This window comes from Vicugna pacos, chromosome 15, assembly GCF_048564905.1.
Source record: "Vicugna pacos chromosome 15, VicPac4, whole genome shotgun sequence".
Classification (NCBI taxonomy): Eukaryota; Metazoa; Chordata; class Mammalia; order Artiodactyla; family Camelidae; genus Vicugna; species Vicugna pacos.
Window position 1 is genome coordinate 39,343,446 of NC_133001.1, and position 16,333 is coordinate 39,359,778.

At 40.8% G+C, this 16,333-nt stretch overlaps 1 protein-coding gene across 1 annotated transcript in view; it reads left to right on the top strand.

Moving 5' to 3' along the window:
• Window positions 1–9,190: 9,190 nt before the first annotated feature.
• XDH (xanthine dehydrogenase) overlaps window positions 9,191–16,333 on the top strand; it is a 56,654-nt gene continuing 49,511 nt past the window's right edge. Inside the window, exons 1-2 of the mRNA XM_031684926.2 lie at window positions 9,191–9,286; window positions 14,846–14,903. Of these exons, the coding sequence (XP_031540786.2) occupies window positions 9,245–9,286; window positions 14,846–14,903 (100 nt within the window). The 5' untranslated portion in view covers window positions 9,191–9,244. The remainder of the gene's footprint in view (window positions 9,287–14,845; window positions 14,904–16,333) is intronic.

Sequence of the window (16,333 nt, forward strand, 5' to 3'; positions counted from 1 at the left end):
TGTGGACTTTGGGACCCCACAAGCCAATGAAGTGCATATTATACACCAAGACAGTCCTTAGGAAAATGGAGGAAATTAATGTAATGTAAGTTGTAGTTGGCCTATTTCAAGACCATGAAGTTCCATTATTCAGCCCAAGTTTAAGAATTCATCCCAACGTTGAAAGCACATACAGAAGATCTTCAGCTTAGGGAGGGTGATATTTATTTTAGTCTGTGTCCCCCTAATTTATAGCATCTTGGAAAATTGCAGAGAAGGACATAGTCAGAAATATTTTTCTGAATTAGAAGTAATCATACTAAGTCAAAGGTTTTGCTGAGTCTCAGCATTACAGAAATAAACTAGTTATTATAGTTATTATAGAAATAAAATCTGAATGACAGCATAAGCCCTTAATGAAAATGTGTTTCACTTTCATTTTCAGTGTTCCATAGTAACTGGAATTTCATCTTCAAGTAAGAGAAGGGGGCTGAGTGGGAAGTAAATCAATCTCTATAGTTGGATCTCTGTATCCACGGATTTCAAATCTGCAGATTCAACCAACCAAGGGCTGGAAGTGAGATCCAGGATTAGTTGAATCTGCATGCTAAACTGTAAATACAGATGTAAAGGGCCAACTATATTCACTGTACTTTTATATATCATTTTATATAAGGAACTTGAGCTTCTGCAGATTTTGGTATCTGCGGGAGTCCTGTAACCAATCCCCCGCAGATACTGTGGGGCAACTGTACATATTGAGTATTTACTATGGACAACACATCTTACCTCTGCCCTATTTAAGTCTCACCAGAGTGGATTCCTACAGAGTAGGTATAGTCATCCCCACTTCCTAGATGAGAGTGAAGCCAAGAGTTATTTTTGCCATAAGTCACACAGAAGTGTTAGGGCTAATATTCAGGTTTGTCTGCCTAACCCCAAACTTGAGCTCTTTAGTCAGCCTTCCCCCTTTACCTTCAAAGTGTTCTGAGACTTTGGCTAGAGACTGGCTGGGAGGAAGTGGAGGTCTGGTAAAGCTGAGTAGATCAGTGAATAGAGGGAAAGCTTCTCAATCCCAGAGGTGTGGGCACTGTCTGGGCAATCAACCCATTACAGAACACCACCCAAAGCTGAGCCCCTCTACGTCTTTCCGACTCCTTTCTTCTTACTCCTTTTAGGGCAGGATTTCTTAGTAGTGACTCTATTGACGTTTTAGACCAGGTAGTTATTCCTTGCAGAAAGCTCTCCCGTGCACCTGTAAGGTTAAATGTTCAGTAGCATCCTTGGCCTCTATTAATTAGATCCCATTAGCACCTTTCCCTAGGCATGACAATAAAACCGATGGAAGAAATTTTCACATATTGAAGTACGGGGAAGTCATTCTGGCTTATATATCTTTTAACTTAAACTTTGTGCTAATTAGAACAGCCTATTTTGACTATTAGACATACATTGTACATCTGCTTTAACTGATAAAGAGAAGGGTCCATTGGCCAGAAGTAAAAATATCTGTTTTAGAGATAAAGATTAAATGTCTCCCTTCCTGGGGCACCAGCGCTAGTACTACTTCAATGATGAGGCTCCTTTCCCAAGCCCCAGGGCCATACTGCCTCGCCGTAGACATGTGTGTACGTGATGATCTGTCTTCTTTGGAACCTTGAAATAATGTACGCTTGTCATGTTTGATGTTCTTTGTTCTGACACGTTATAAACCTGTGCTGAAAACCATGCTTCTCTGAAACAGTTTCTCACAGCAATCTGGGAGGCTGTCTCCCAGACTATAGTCCTCAGTTTAGCTCAAATAAAACTCTCTTCTATTCTTGTTATAGATTGATTATTGATGATTTTCTTTCACATTACTCGGTGTAGTCAGCAGGATATCTGAAAAACCCACCTGAGGTCACCTGGAGTCTACTATGGACCAGCTCTCAGTACCAAGCACAGACCCCGTGAGCACCACCACCCCGGCTTCACCACATTCTTCTGGTGCCTTGGTGAGTTCTTCTGATATACGGACCTCCTTATCTTAGGTTTGACCTTCCTTTGACTTTTATTCTAGTTGTTATTTGAAGACTTGGCATTTTATTGCAGTATCAGTGCATTTCCTAGATAAAAAGGAACTAGGAGGAGATCCTAGGCAAGAAAAGCCTAGAAGAAACTTTGGAGTGCTTTCCTAGGCAGAGACCTTTTGGTGATTTCTTACCCAGAGACCTAGAGGGAATTCTTAGACTGGAAAAGCCTAGAATGAACTTTAGAGTAAACTGGGTTGGCTGACCTTTTTCTCAAATTTGGCTTAAATTGGAAAGATTTGTGTATATATATTATGAAGTAGCTATTTGACAGCAAAATGAGAGATCGCATCCATTCAGCTCTCAAGAGAAGGGCGCTAGTTCCTACCAACCTAGAGACATTCTCAGGCAACCTGGAGGAATCATCTGAGAACTGATCATAGTGATGAGTAAGGTCCCATAGGGAACTCCATCATGACACTTCGTGTAATTTATAATTCTCCTGGGATGCACACGTAAGAAATGGTCTTTCAGTGCTCTGATCCCCCACAGTGGTTTTAGACCACTACAGGAGAAGATGAGACATGAAAAAGCTAGACCAACTCAAGGGTGACACCTTGATAAACTTAAGCTCACAGGTAGCACACTTCTGACCCACTACACTGCCCTTAGAAACTGTTCAGACCTTATAAATAAAATGAAAGTAAAGGAAAATGGGAAATAGCACTTCTAAAGCCTCCCAGCTCCCAGCTGGGCAGCTACCCACTAGCAGTCGGGCTGACTTCATGGAAAGTTGATACTGAACCAATACTATGAAGTACTTACCTGGCCCTAACATGACCAGGGTAGGGCTCTTCTGACATTCTGAAACTGGTTTTATGTATGCAGCTGGAAAATAAAGCTGGCTTGATAAAACATCTTTTCAAAATTCTGACCCAGAGGGAACAAAGTACTTCTTGGAGAAAGCTTAAAATTCTAACTTTTACCATGTCCTTGAAATGTAAACATAGCCCACATCACCTGAGACCATAGCCTTGGCTTAATCAGTAGAACCTAAAATTTAAAACAAACAGACAAAAAAGAACAACAATTAAAAAAAAAAGAAGAAGAAGAGAAAAGAGGCCTTTTCAAACTCAAGCGGGAAAACTATTAGATCTCTATCTGTGTATATCTGGGTATATGTGTGTCTATGTTTGATTATAGACATGGTATGTCTCTACCTTTGGATGGTATTGTCAAAATTAATTTGTAAAAGAGCTCTATTTCATTGGCTTAAACAAGTAAATGCTTATATAAATTCTCAGAAATAAAATAGGAACTCACTCAAAGGAATTTTGGGTTCATTTGATCTGGGAAATATTCATTATTAAATTAATGTTCAGTATTAAAGTTAGTTTAAGCTATTGGTATAATTAATACAGACATGTCTTTAGAGTCATCAACAATGAGAATAATACTTTTATTGTACCTGGCTTTACAGAAAGTCAATAAACTCATGTTATCTCTGTTAGAAGATTTGTCAACAAGAAAATTAACTTGATATGATGATATTTTCATAAGTAATAAAATAGAGATAAATGGTTTTTAAGTAGATTACTTAAGAATAATTATGTTTTATGGTATGTCTACTTAAAAATATTTTTTCCAGGTTTTTTGTTACTTGAAACTTTAGAGTTTTGCTAAATTAAGTTTAATGATGGGAAGTCATTTAATGTCTAGATCATTTTTAATAATAAGATACTGAAATATTAATTGCCAAGCAAGTCTATGTTAACCTACTTTTGTCTTTTATTAGAGAAAAACTAAAGATGTTTGGTTTATTGCACACATGTCTTATATCATATTGAGGAATGAAAGTATGCTGTGAGTGTATGTATGTTTCTTGAAGTTATGGAATATTGTATATACGTTTGCCAATCAGGAAATGCTAGTATGGCAGTTCGCAATTGTTGCTTCTTGGGTTTTGCTAGAGATTAAGGCTCAAGGGTTAAAAATTGTAATATATATATATATATATATATATATATATATATATATATGTAAATTAACCTACTAGAAATAATAAGAGAAACATTTCAGTATGCAAGGAAAGTAGGGTGTGTGATTCCAGTAAAAGAAGGTATGAGAAATGGAAATGCATTTTGTTAAGGTAAAAAGAAAATGATTTTGTCCTGAATCTGGTTATTTCTAAATGGGAAAGAAAATAAGAGACAAACTAATCTGGGTATAGAAAGTTGTGGGAGGTTTGTGAGAAAAGAGCTTTGTGTGTAGTCAGGACTGGCTAAGATTAGACTGAATTTAACTGAGTGAATAAATTTTAATATTAAAGGTAAGGTGCGGCAAAACTAGAATTTGGTTCTCTCTCAGTTAGGATGACAAAGTTTTCTTGGAATATTGATTTGTTTTGATAACAGATTGTAAAGGTTTCTTTACACTTTGAGCAATCTGTTGTCTTTCTGTATTTGCATTTGAAATATTTTATATTGTCCCTTTGGTTAAGTGAATGACTAAGCATTTTTTGACAGTGACTTATTTGACTAAACATTTGAAAAACCTTTTTGTATTTTTGGAAAACTTTCCTATATTCAAATCCTAAATGAAGTCTTTTGGTTTGAAATTAATTTTGAGATATTTCTCCCTCCTTATAAAAACAGATGTATTAAACTAATTAGGCACATTGTCATGGGAAGCATTGTCAAATAAAAAGTAAGATTCAGTCTTTATGTAGTGTCCATGTAAATATGCATTATAAGTGTTCCAGAGATTACATGAAATTCCTAGGAGTCTTACATGTCCTGACATAAAACAGTATCTGTCATCAAAATTGAGACTTAGACTAAAGGGACTGAACCCAAGTATCAGGGAAATGCCCTAGCTGACTTTTATGAAAAGGCAGCAACAACAGAATCTGTAAAGATTATGGCATGTGTAAATTAAGTCCAGTCTTCTTCTGCAGAAAAAATTAATTCCCCATTGTCAGACTTTTGCCGTCTTGATGTCCTTGAAACATGGCAACAGTCTGATCCCAGATCAGAGAAATTAGGATGAGTAAGGAATAGCTGTGAATTACAAAGTTGGGCCTTGGGAAACCCAAGATGACCACTTGGCTCTTCCTGGATCCCTGGCAAGCCCCAGTTTTCATTTGATGGGTTAAAGCCTTCCCTTACTGCAAGGCTGATGCCCTCACAATGACAAAGAAACTGCTATAAAATACGTTTTTTATTTGAGGTATACTGTCTACAATCTCCAGTGATCAGTGCACCCAATTTCTGGGCAAAACATATGAGCCTTAACAAAAGCCTTGCAAACTTCTTCAACTTGTCACTGACACTATCACCCTCAATCATCAGGCAAGGTGGACAGAACTAAAGGAAAAACTGGGCTCAAGCAGACCAAGAATTAGTTACATGGGATTGAATGAACTGATAAATATAATGATAATTTTAGTGATATTTTTGTCTGAAATATTACTGACTTTTCATCTTTATTTTTCAGATATAAGGAGACCTTTCTCTTAAGCTAATTATGACTTATACCAATTTGGTAAATTACACCTTTGTATTCAGAATTCAATCTTTATCTTTTCTCCCTACCAGATCCCACCAGAATTTGGAAACTCTTAGTGAATACTCTTATTTTCATGGCAATATAGTTATTTGCATAAGTTCAGTAAGAATTTGTTCTCCTTATAACAAGACACAATTGGAAACATTGACTATATTACCATGGCTTTGACTGAAGTGTCATATTCAGGACTATACATAAGATGAAATATGACTAGATAGTTTTAAGAAACTAGGGTAGACTTTATGGAACTATAAAACTCCTGGTACCTTGCTTACAGGGTTCCCAGCAATCTTACCAGATTAATAAGGAAGGCTACTTTCTGGCACTTGCAGGAACCTCAAGATATTTTTGACCTTGAGAAGAGAGAAACCTTCCCAAACCTATAGGTATTGCAGGCAGAATCTGATGGCAAGTCTTTGACATGGCTTTCCTGGCCTGGAGAAGCCTTTTGTAAGTTCAATTTGGGATTCCTTATGAAAAGTTCCAACAAAGTCAAACGTAAAAGAGCCTGTAAGATCAAATAATCAAATAATAATAGGGTAACTGTGTTGAAATCAGACATATTTTGCAAACAAATTAGTCTTAATTTGGCTGTATTTTGTAGAAATGATGATAATTTTAGAGAGAAAAAATTATGTTTCATTTATATACCTTCATGGATATTAAGTTCTCATGTAGTTAATTATCTGTGAGGTTTGGTATTTACTGCCTGAGACTCACTTCCCAGATGGCTCCTTTTTTCTGTGTAGCATTATTATAAAGTTTAATTGAATTATTAAAAGGACATTCTAAGCTTGGTTCTGAAGCTTACCTCATTAAACTATCTTTGAACAAAGATCAGATGCCCCATGACCTGAAACCAGGAGATGGTGCACATTGGAAATAAACCAAACAAAATGTTCTTTGCAGTCATGTTGGACAGGACCTTATCAGGTATTATTTACTAATCCATGTGCTATCAAATTAAAAGGCATAGACCCATGGATTCACATCTGTCATTTAGAAAAGGCCCCTCCACCTGAGTAGACCTTGACACCTATTTCTGACACCTATTTCTGGCACCTGGCTTCTACTGACTAAGGCAAGCACCACCGAAGCCAGGATAAGATGACGACAGTGGTAGACAGCTGACCCAAGTATCCAGAGACTCATCCTACCAGTTCTATTGAACTGTTTACCAAATGTTTGTCTCCCTATCAAATAGAAAATTGTCTTATTTCTGACTATACTTTTGTCTCAGTGTTCAGGATGGAAAGAACATTCTCTAGTAAAGTCACAGAGTATAGCTACTGGGGGAGATATAACAGATTGTTGAATCTGTCATCAAATTCCTTGGTCAATACAAGACTGACAAAGGCCCCTCATAATACCCTCCACTGACTTGTCAGATGCTCCTAACATTACCACTCATCTAGACTGACCTCTCTCTGGCCTAACATTTCAGGTTCAAATTCTTCAACATATTAATGTGTACATCCCTTGTCTGATACAGTCCTCAGTGTTTAGAGACCAGACACAACTTTCCCTAGGACCACGTCACTCCTTTTCCTATAAAAAAGAAGAGAGGAAGTCCTAGTCCTGAGAAACATATTGGGCAGGCAGCAAGCATTCTGGCATCAAGGGACAAATATTTTGATCATCAGTGTTTTCTTTTGAGAGATTTTGTTTCAATCAAAAGAAGGAAATGATGGAAGAAATTTTCACATATCAAGGTATATAGGGAAGTCATTCTGGCTTATACATGACCTTAACTTTATGCTAACCAGAGCAGCCTGTGTTGTGGCCTATTAAACATACACTGTACTTCTGCTTTAACTGATAAAGAAAAGGGCCCACTGACCAGAAGTAAAAATGTCCATTTTAAAGATAAAGTGTTTCCCTTCTGGGGACACTGGTCTAGTACTCCTTTGATGATACGTCTCCTTTCTCCAGGTGCCAGGGCTATGTGGACCTACTGTGTATGTGCTGATCTGTCTTTTATTTATTTATTTTTTTGAAACCATGAAGAAATGTATTCCTGTCATGTTAGATGTTCTTTTTTCTGACAAAGTATAAAACAGTTCTAGAAAACCATGTTTCTCTGAACAGTTTTTCAGTTATCTGAGAGACTGTCTCCCAGATTAGAGTCCTCAGTTTGGCTCAAATAAAACTCTTCTATTACTATTATTTTTATAGATTGATTATTGATGACTTCTGTCACCAAAACATATCACCAGAACAAAACGCCAGACATTGCCAGGAGACTCCCGGGGTGGGCATCCCGACTCCCCAGTTAAGAACCACTGTTCTATGATGACCAATTATCTTAATTTTCCCTGGACTGAGGAATTTGCCAGGGATTTTTTAGTGCTAAAACCAAGACAGCTGGGGACAAACTGGGATGATTAGTCCCCCTTCAAGTGGAATTTCATCTCCTGACTAAATAAAGGCTGTTGTGGAGAGGGGTACTGTGCTGATAACATGGATGTTATCCTGGCTGTCTTCAGTTTCTCTAAGTTATTTCTATACCAAGCACATCTTCCCATTACTGCTTTTGTCCCCCTTGAGCCTTTGAAAGGCTAGCTGAGTAGAAGACCAGAGGGAATGCTGGGGTGTGTGTGTGTGTGTGTGTGTGTGTGTGTGTGTGTGTGTGTGTGTGGTGTGTGGGGGGTGGTGAGGGGCAGTTGGGTGCTGGACTTTAGAGAGCCCATTGGTGCTGCCCGGGTGGGTGATATGCATGTGTGTTTATACTCGGAGTTAATGGTTACTGGATGGGTGAAGGTTTTCAGCTCTGTATTAATTTGACCTATGCCTATGAGATATGCACATTTTATTTGGTACAGTATTTGAAATATTTTTATGAGTTATGCTGACAATTTAATCAAGGGCATTTCCATGAGAGAAACAAATAAAAAGAAGTTCTCAAAAGTGGTTCATTATCGGAATTATTTTTGTTGTGCTGTTGAGAATACATTTGCAATAGTAATAAAAATTTGGGTTGTTTACAAATTTACAAAGCACTTCCAAAATACATCATTCATCCCTTGGCCTTTTGCTCTTGGTGTCATTCATTTACCTATTTACAGGATGAAAATAAGTGAGTTCTGAAAGTGGTAAGTGATCTGCAGAGGTCAAATGCCAGATTTTGCATGTGAATCACTGGGCTCTGCACTTTGTGACTCCATCCTTCTCCAGGCTGTGAGAGAATGAGCCCTGCATGTGCGTGCTGAGTCTGGGTTGCTGTAAACCTAAATGGTAAAATGAAAGTGTAGATGCAGAGGCTGTGAATCATCTCTATAGCTATGGCTATGACTATGACTATGACCATGGCCCTGCCCCCTTCTCTGTCTTAACCAAGGGGATGTTGTAGTTTCCACGAGGATACAGCCTAAGACCCATGGTCATCTGGCACCAAGGCACCCTGTCCCCCACCTTGGTGATACCTGTCTGTGTCTTCCTCTGTGCTTTTTCACAAGGTGTTAGGGATGTGATGTGCTATGTATAATTGTTTGCATTTTCCTTGATTATGTAAACCGGTGGCTTTTGCCAAGAACTCTCCGTGCCCTGAAGCTCTAAGCTGTGTCCCTCCCATTGGCTGACTTCATTTCATTTTGTGGGGAGGAGTGTTTTTCAGGTTGCAGAGCAGTGATAACTGGCAGTGTCTTTTGGGTGTAAGGTACCTGGAGTTCAGAGACCCCCAACCCCTGACAATGACAGCAGATGAGTTGGTTTTCTTTGTGAATGGCAAAAAGGTAAGCAGAAACTGACCTCTCCTTTGGTCCCCCTGCTCCCTAGGAGGGGTATGTATCCTCTTGAAATGGCTCATTTTTGTTCTTTCTCTTTTGTGTTCTCTATCATTTGTTCACCTTCTCTCTTTCTTTCTCTTCCTTCAAAGCTGTTGCTGCATTTGGGGTAACGTTGGGGAAAGAAGACCTTCTCAGAACTAGAACGCTGTCAAGATACTCAAGGGGCAAAGGAGTGATGGGGAGGGAAATGAGCAGAAAGGTGTCTGTGAGCTCCACCCATGCTCCCTGCCGACTTTTTGCAGTAGTAGAGACACTGGCATGAAGAAGAGAAAGGTGGACGGGGTTCTAGTGATACTTGAAGGTCACCCACCACACCTCTATTTCTGTGTTTAATCAAATATACCCAAAGATTTTTGTTGCTCTCTTTACTGAAAAAATGAACAGGAACATGTTTTCTTGCTAATCTCAGGGTATAAGATGTACATAGGTTTGATTCTCATATTTCATCTCTAAAAATGTAACAGCTAACTTGTATGAGGACATATACTGACATCTTGTGGCAAACTATAATTTTTGTTTCATAAGGGGCATGCTCCCCCCATCCTGACACTTAGTTATACATACAAATATTATGAATCTCTTTGATAAAAATTGCCCACTTGGAGGGACCCAGAGGAGGTGGGGGTGAGGTGGGGCAGAGTGGGTCTTATGATATGGGTACCAGTTCTTGCAGCACTGGAAGGATGAGAATCTTTGCAGATTTTAATGCAGATCCAAGGAGAGAGTGTGCAAGTACATCACATTGTCTCCACTGTCCACTTACCCTCCCCACACCAGTGCTGAGCTGCTTGCACCTACTTTAGCTCTCTGGTTGGGAAAGAAAGGGGCAGTAAAAGGGCAATCGTGGCTACACATTGTGAAAGGCCATGTGGACAGTGTGAGTAATGGTTGTACCCAGTGGTCAAAGAGCAATTTTATTTGTTTTGCTATATTGGCACTTTTGCGTTAAGAAACTGGACAACTTTGGAGGCAATTTTTAAGAAATAAAATGTGCTTCATAGGACGTCTAGAGCTTAAATTGTTAGGGTGTGTTTGGGGGACTAGCAGGGGAATTCTATGAACCATCGCAACATCAGTGTGCCCAGGTCTGCTGGATTCAGTTTGAGTGGTAGCACTGGGTGGGACCGGGGAATGGGGTCTGCCATGCTCTTCCAGGTTCCGAGTTGTCCCTCTGTGCCAACTTCCTTTCAGGATTGGCCTCTGGCAGCAAACCAAGAGGTAGGGCAAAGCTTCCATGTTGGTGGTTGTAAGACTTTTGCAGCCAAGAATTCTGACAACTTTGTTACATTCAGCAACTACACTGTAGAGATTTGCAAAAGTTGTTGAATTGGCTTTCTTGACACATTACTTACACAGAGGCATCTTCTTTGGCATCTTTCTAAGCAATTTTTACATTGGGTGAACAGCTGGATTCAATGACTTCCAAGGCAAAGTCTCACTCTAAGTTTTCATATTTATCAAGACATCAACTCATGTGTCACAGGACAAGTTTCTGCTCCTTTTTAGGGATGGTTTGCTATGATGCACTCGATCTAGTAAGGAGCATTTCAACATAAATCTAGTTTGGTAAAAATTGTTTCCCCATGTATTTTATCTTCACATTAGGAGAGCAGTTTAAAAATTGTCAATGGTATCATCACATCAAACTCGACTATCTCTTGAAGCTTCTGCTACTACCAGTTTCAGTGATGAATATCCATGCTTTTAATTTTATAAACATTTGGCCTCTTGAGAATCTGCTGGAAAGGTGGAGAGGCAATGAAGGAGTGATGAGGTGAAAGCAGCGTTATAAAAGCTAGACCAAGCAAAGGAATTCCCAGTCAAATCGAGGCAGCTGTAAATTTGTTCCCAATTCTGTCCCCAAAAGTTCTAGATCTTTTGTTACCTGGTATTGGCAAGGACTTTACCAAAGGAGTTGTTGGAACCTGGTGACTCGCTCTTAAATACAAGCTTCCTACTCTCCCTGTTTCAGACCACTGCCCAGGACTGTCTTTACTCATTGTGGTCCTGGAGAGGGTGTGAGATGCAAATGATCAAATGCCTCGAGGGCCTTCTGTGGTGGTGGTGGGCCTTGCTGACTGTCATTTCCACATCTTCTGATCTATAGTCAGAGTCAAAGGGAGAGAGCTGCCCAGGATTTTGGTTTCACTGTAGTGACCATCCTTTTGCAGGGCAGATTCTTGTTTTTCCAAGCAGTCACTCTCTGGTTAGTGGAGATGATGGCACCTGGAGGAATCTGGGAAGATTCAGCATGTAGGGAGCAACTGAAGGTGTCCAGGAGTGACCCCCACAAGAAGCAGCAGTCAGCAAGTGAGTCAACACTCACTCGCCCGTCCACCCACGTCGTCAACATTTACAGGCTCCTCCTAGGCCTGGGCCTTGGGGACACATCTGCACTGGAGGAATAACACCTCTAAGACAGGCACTTACCACCTGGGAACCTGGGAACTAGTTGTAGAGGTGGATTATGATTAGCTGAAGTACCGTATTCCAAAATGTATTTCAGAGACAACCATCCCCATGAGATTTCCTTCTTAGATATTCTTAGACCACTTTGTACAGTGTGGGCACATAGTAGGTGCCCAATTAATGTGGACAGAATGAATGGGGGAATGTTAAAACCTTGAGAAATCCTCCACTGAAGGAATTTATTTTTTAAACTTTGTGTTTTATTTTAAATTTACAAAGCAGTTACAAGAAGAATACAAATAAATGTTAAAAAGCCTTTACCCACATTTAACACCTAACATTTTGTCACATTTTCTTTATCTCTTTCTCTCTGTATGCGTTGATCTATAAGTACAAAATAATTTTATATATTTATTTAGTGCATATAATTAATCAGAATAAGTTCATAAACTATAAAATTTTCTTTCTGAATCATTAAGGATAAATTTCAGACATTATGCTCCTTTAACCTTTAAACTAAAAATAAAGGCATTTTTACAGAACTGCAAACCATTTATAAAAATCAGGAAATCGAGTGTTAATATAACCCTAGTATCTAATGTATAGGCTTTATGCAAGATTATTCCAATTTCCCCAGTAAGGTCATTTATGACTTTCTTCCCACCAATCCAGGATCCAGGATCATGCTTCATACTTAGCTGTCATGTCTCTTTAGTCTCCTTTCATCTGGAACAACTCCTTAGCTTTCCTTTGTCTTTTGTGACATTGATGTTTATAATGAGGACAAGCCTTTTTTTTACAATGTCCCTCCTTTTGAATTGGTGTCACAGTTTCTTATAATTAGATTCAGAGTGTGCATTTTGGGCAGGATACCAGAGAAATGATATGTCTTTCTCAGTAGGTTATATCAGGAGGCACATGTTATAAACGTCCCCCTTTATTTGTGTTGTGAACTTTGATCACTTGGTTAAGGTGGTGTCCACCAGGTTTCTCCACTGGAAGATTACTCTTTTTCCCATTATAATTAATGAGTAATCTGTGAGAAGATACTTTGAGGCTATGTACATACTTTTATTACCAAGCTTTCACCCACTAGTTTTAGCTCGCATTGAAGATTCCTGACTAGATCTATGATTGTGCTGATTACACAATGGCCAACCATGTGGACAAATTGGCATTTCTCTGTCAGGAAGAACTTTCCCTTCTCTCCTACTTATTTTCTTGTTTATTTATTAATGATCAGTTCAGACTCATGTGTTTTATTTCTATTTAATGGGCTGTAATCCATTATGGTTATTATGTTTTGATGCTTGAGTTTTACCAGAGCAATCTGCTTAACCCCAAATTTCCTGAGCTCACTTCCCCACAGTGCTTTTCCTTTGGAATACCCATTTCCTTTGAGCATCCTGCTGGGAGAGGGTTCAGCAGAGTTTGCTGGGGCAAATGCTACAGACATGCCATGAGAGTGACGTGGACATTCTCTGTAGGAATTCAAAGAAGGTCGGACCACTTGTGGCTGGGGTGGTATGGAAAGCCCTTACTAGGGAAGTGTTTGGGGTCTTCTGATAAGTCAAGATGAAGGTGGAAGACGAATGGAGTGGCCAAAGGCTTAGGATCAGAAGGTAAACGTTATATTTTCACTGAAATACGAAGACCAGCTTGGTAAGGAAGTTGGAGGGGGAAAGGCTGAAAATGAAGATTGGGGACACGTTGAAGGGCCTTGAAAGAAAATCTAAAGAACTTGGGTGCTACCTTGAGTATGTGGGAGGTCACTGAAGGCACCGGGCAGGGAACTGATGTGATGTGATAAAGGACAGCAGCAGGACAGGAGGAAGGAACAACTTCAGGGGAAGGTAGTGTGCAAAAAGGCTCTTCCTGCCACCTGGGAGGAAAGTAATAAGGATCTTTATTTTGTGCATTTATAATGACTCTTTGTGTGAAATTTGTAATCAGGACTTTGAACAAGCTGGACATGTGAGGTGTAATCATAAAAGAAGATTAATTTTATCTTCCAAGGGGTAAATTCTGGTAGTTTCATGACCTCCTGGGTTACTCGTAGTCAATAAAAAAATTCTATAGACAATTATAAGTTTCCAAACACAGTCTGAATTTGGGACAGAGAGGAATGGGTAGTGAGAAAGTTCTTATTTAATTGGTGCTGGTGTAAGATGGCTTCCCACCACTGGGATCCTTCCATTGCAAGTCTCACTACATAAGAGATGTGTTTTCCTCAGTCTGGCTGCTCTTCCTCAGCCCTCAGCCTTCACACAGACTCTGATGGAGGTCCCATCACCTCCTGTAGTCAGTCTTTTGGGAGTTATTTAGACACCTCAAGCAAGCTGTCTCTCTCATGCATGGCCTCTGCATGTCCATGACTGACATTTTCACATCCTTTGCTCTTCCCAACTCTTATCACACCTTCTCTCCCCTTGACCACCCCAATCACCCAAACTCTTTTACCCTTGATGATGCACAAGGAGAAGCGAAACAGATTTTCATAGATTTCGTTTGATGATTTCCATCAGGAACTGGCCCTGCACCTTATAGACCACCTTTCCATCTTATTGAATATTCTGTTCGGGACTTTGGTTTGAGATTTTGCCTCCATTTCTAACCTGTGTTAATCTTGCTGAGTGTGATAACCCAACGCATACAACACTCCGCTATGAGTACAGGCCGACAGACTGCTGTCTACTGCCTGAGAGTGAACACACCAGGAGGCTCAGCCAGAGGTCTGCTTGCTGCAGTGCTCAGCTGTCCCCGGTGGTCACAGATGTGATCTGGCAGCTGGAAATGAGAGGACATGCTCCATTTGAAAGGGACTTTGCCTTGGTCAGCCCAGCAGGGCAGGTGCAACACCTCTGGGTTCTGTGGTGGGCCTGGAGCTGAGCACTGATGCGAAATTTAGGATCACAGAGTGTCAGCATGTACACAGTTTGGCTTGCAGTTCCTGTGTTCATCTTACAGAATTATCAAGAAAAATACCTTCATTTTCAGGATATGTTTAGCACGTCCCCATTAACTTGACAAATTCTTGGATGAGACAATGGCTGAATATACCTATGATATAGTTTTCACTTGTTTTTGTTTTTATAGGTGGTGGAGAAAAATGCAGATCCAGAAACAACCCTTTTGGCCTACCTGAGAAGAAAGTGTATCCTGACTTTGGAGTGGGGGTGAAGCCGAGGGGGCACTGGAGGGTCATTCTCTGGGCCTTATGCCATTTGCTAGTGACTGGTCTGGGGGCCGTGAAGTGCTGAGGAAAGAGCCCTGGGCCAGGGCCCTGGTCACTTGGTCACTTGCGTTTTCATTGCAACTCTGTCACTTGGCAGCTATGTGACTTGGGAAGTTATTTGGACTCTGAAATTCTCAGCTGTCCAGTAAGGATATTGTTCTTGATACTCTTCAAGGTCTCTTGCATTTAAGACTCAGGTTTAGTCCTGGGCCTGTAGAACAAACGGCTCTGTAAGGCCCTCATCAGCCCTGGCCAGCTTCATGGTCATCCCTCCCCACAGGAGGAGTGGGCCCTGCCTCTGCAGACCTCTGTGAACACATACATGGACTTCCCAGGGAGCGTTTCCAACTCTGCCAAGTTGGAGGGGAAGTCCAGGGATGGGGTGTTTCTTGGGAAAGGGGTGCCTCAGGTGGGAACTGTGTAGAGGCTCCCTGCACTGTGGGAGTGGCGGGCACTGGGAAGCCTGGGCTGAGGGACTCCCAAGCGGGTTGGGGTACTGCTCTGCTCCCGGTGTTGGGGTGGAGCTTCTATAAGACCCCCATACCTTTGGTTTTTCCAAAGTAAGAAAGTATTCTGAGGCCCCAGGAAAAAAAAAAAAACATCAAAGATAGGAGCTTTTGATGGCAACTGACCACATAGAGGTGAATTTCAACATGATGTGCGTAGGTTACCTCACTATCCCACAGCCATTCCCTTGGATGGAGGAGGAAGTGAGGCTGGACGTGTTACGAGACACTCCTCTCCCACGTGTATTCTGGGCACATGCTGGCAGACCTGGACTGAAGCCCAGAGCCACACTCTTAACTTCCCTCCCACACTGGCAACTCTCTGGGGGCCTGTTGTGGACCAATGCTCCTCTTGACCTCTGTCAGCAAGCCCTCATCTCTCCCAGAAGCGGAGTGTCTGGTGACTCCTTCTGGTGATGTATTTGGGAACAACAAACAACACCCACGGAGACAAGCCTGGACTCCATGACCTTCCCTCTGGTTCTTTCGCCTCCTGTCAGAGAGAGGCTGGCTGTCATGTACTTTGTCCTGGATTTTTGACCTGGAGGGGGCAGGTCTGGAGGTTCACAGAACACAGACCTGATGGCGTTTTTGTAGAGGTGGAATTGCTCAGTGGGGTCAGGGGACTGCATGGAACTCCATTTCCAGCCCATCTACCTGGGCTGTCTGGGAAGAGAGGCTCATTCTCAGGGATTGTTAATATCTATTTCATTTTTCTAACAAAGTTTTGAAGGCTGGAAAGCCTCATAAATTCTTGACCGTAGTGGTTGGCTGGTTTGAGGGACAAATCTCAAATGAAATCCAAACCTGAAAGTTGGCGTATATCTCTGAAGGCCTCATGGC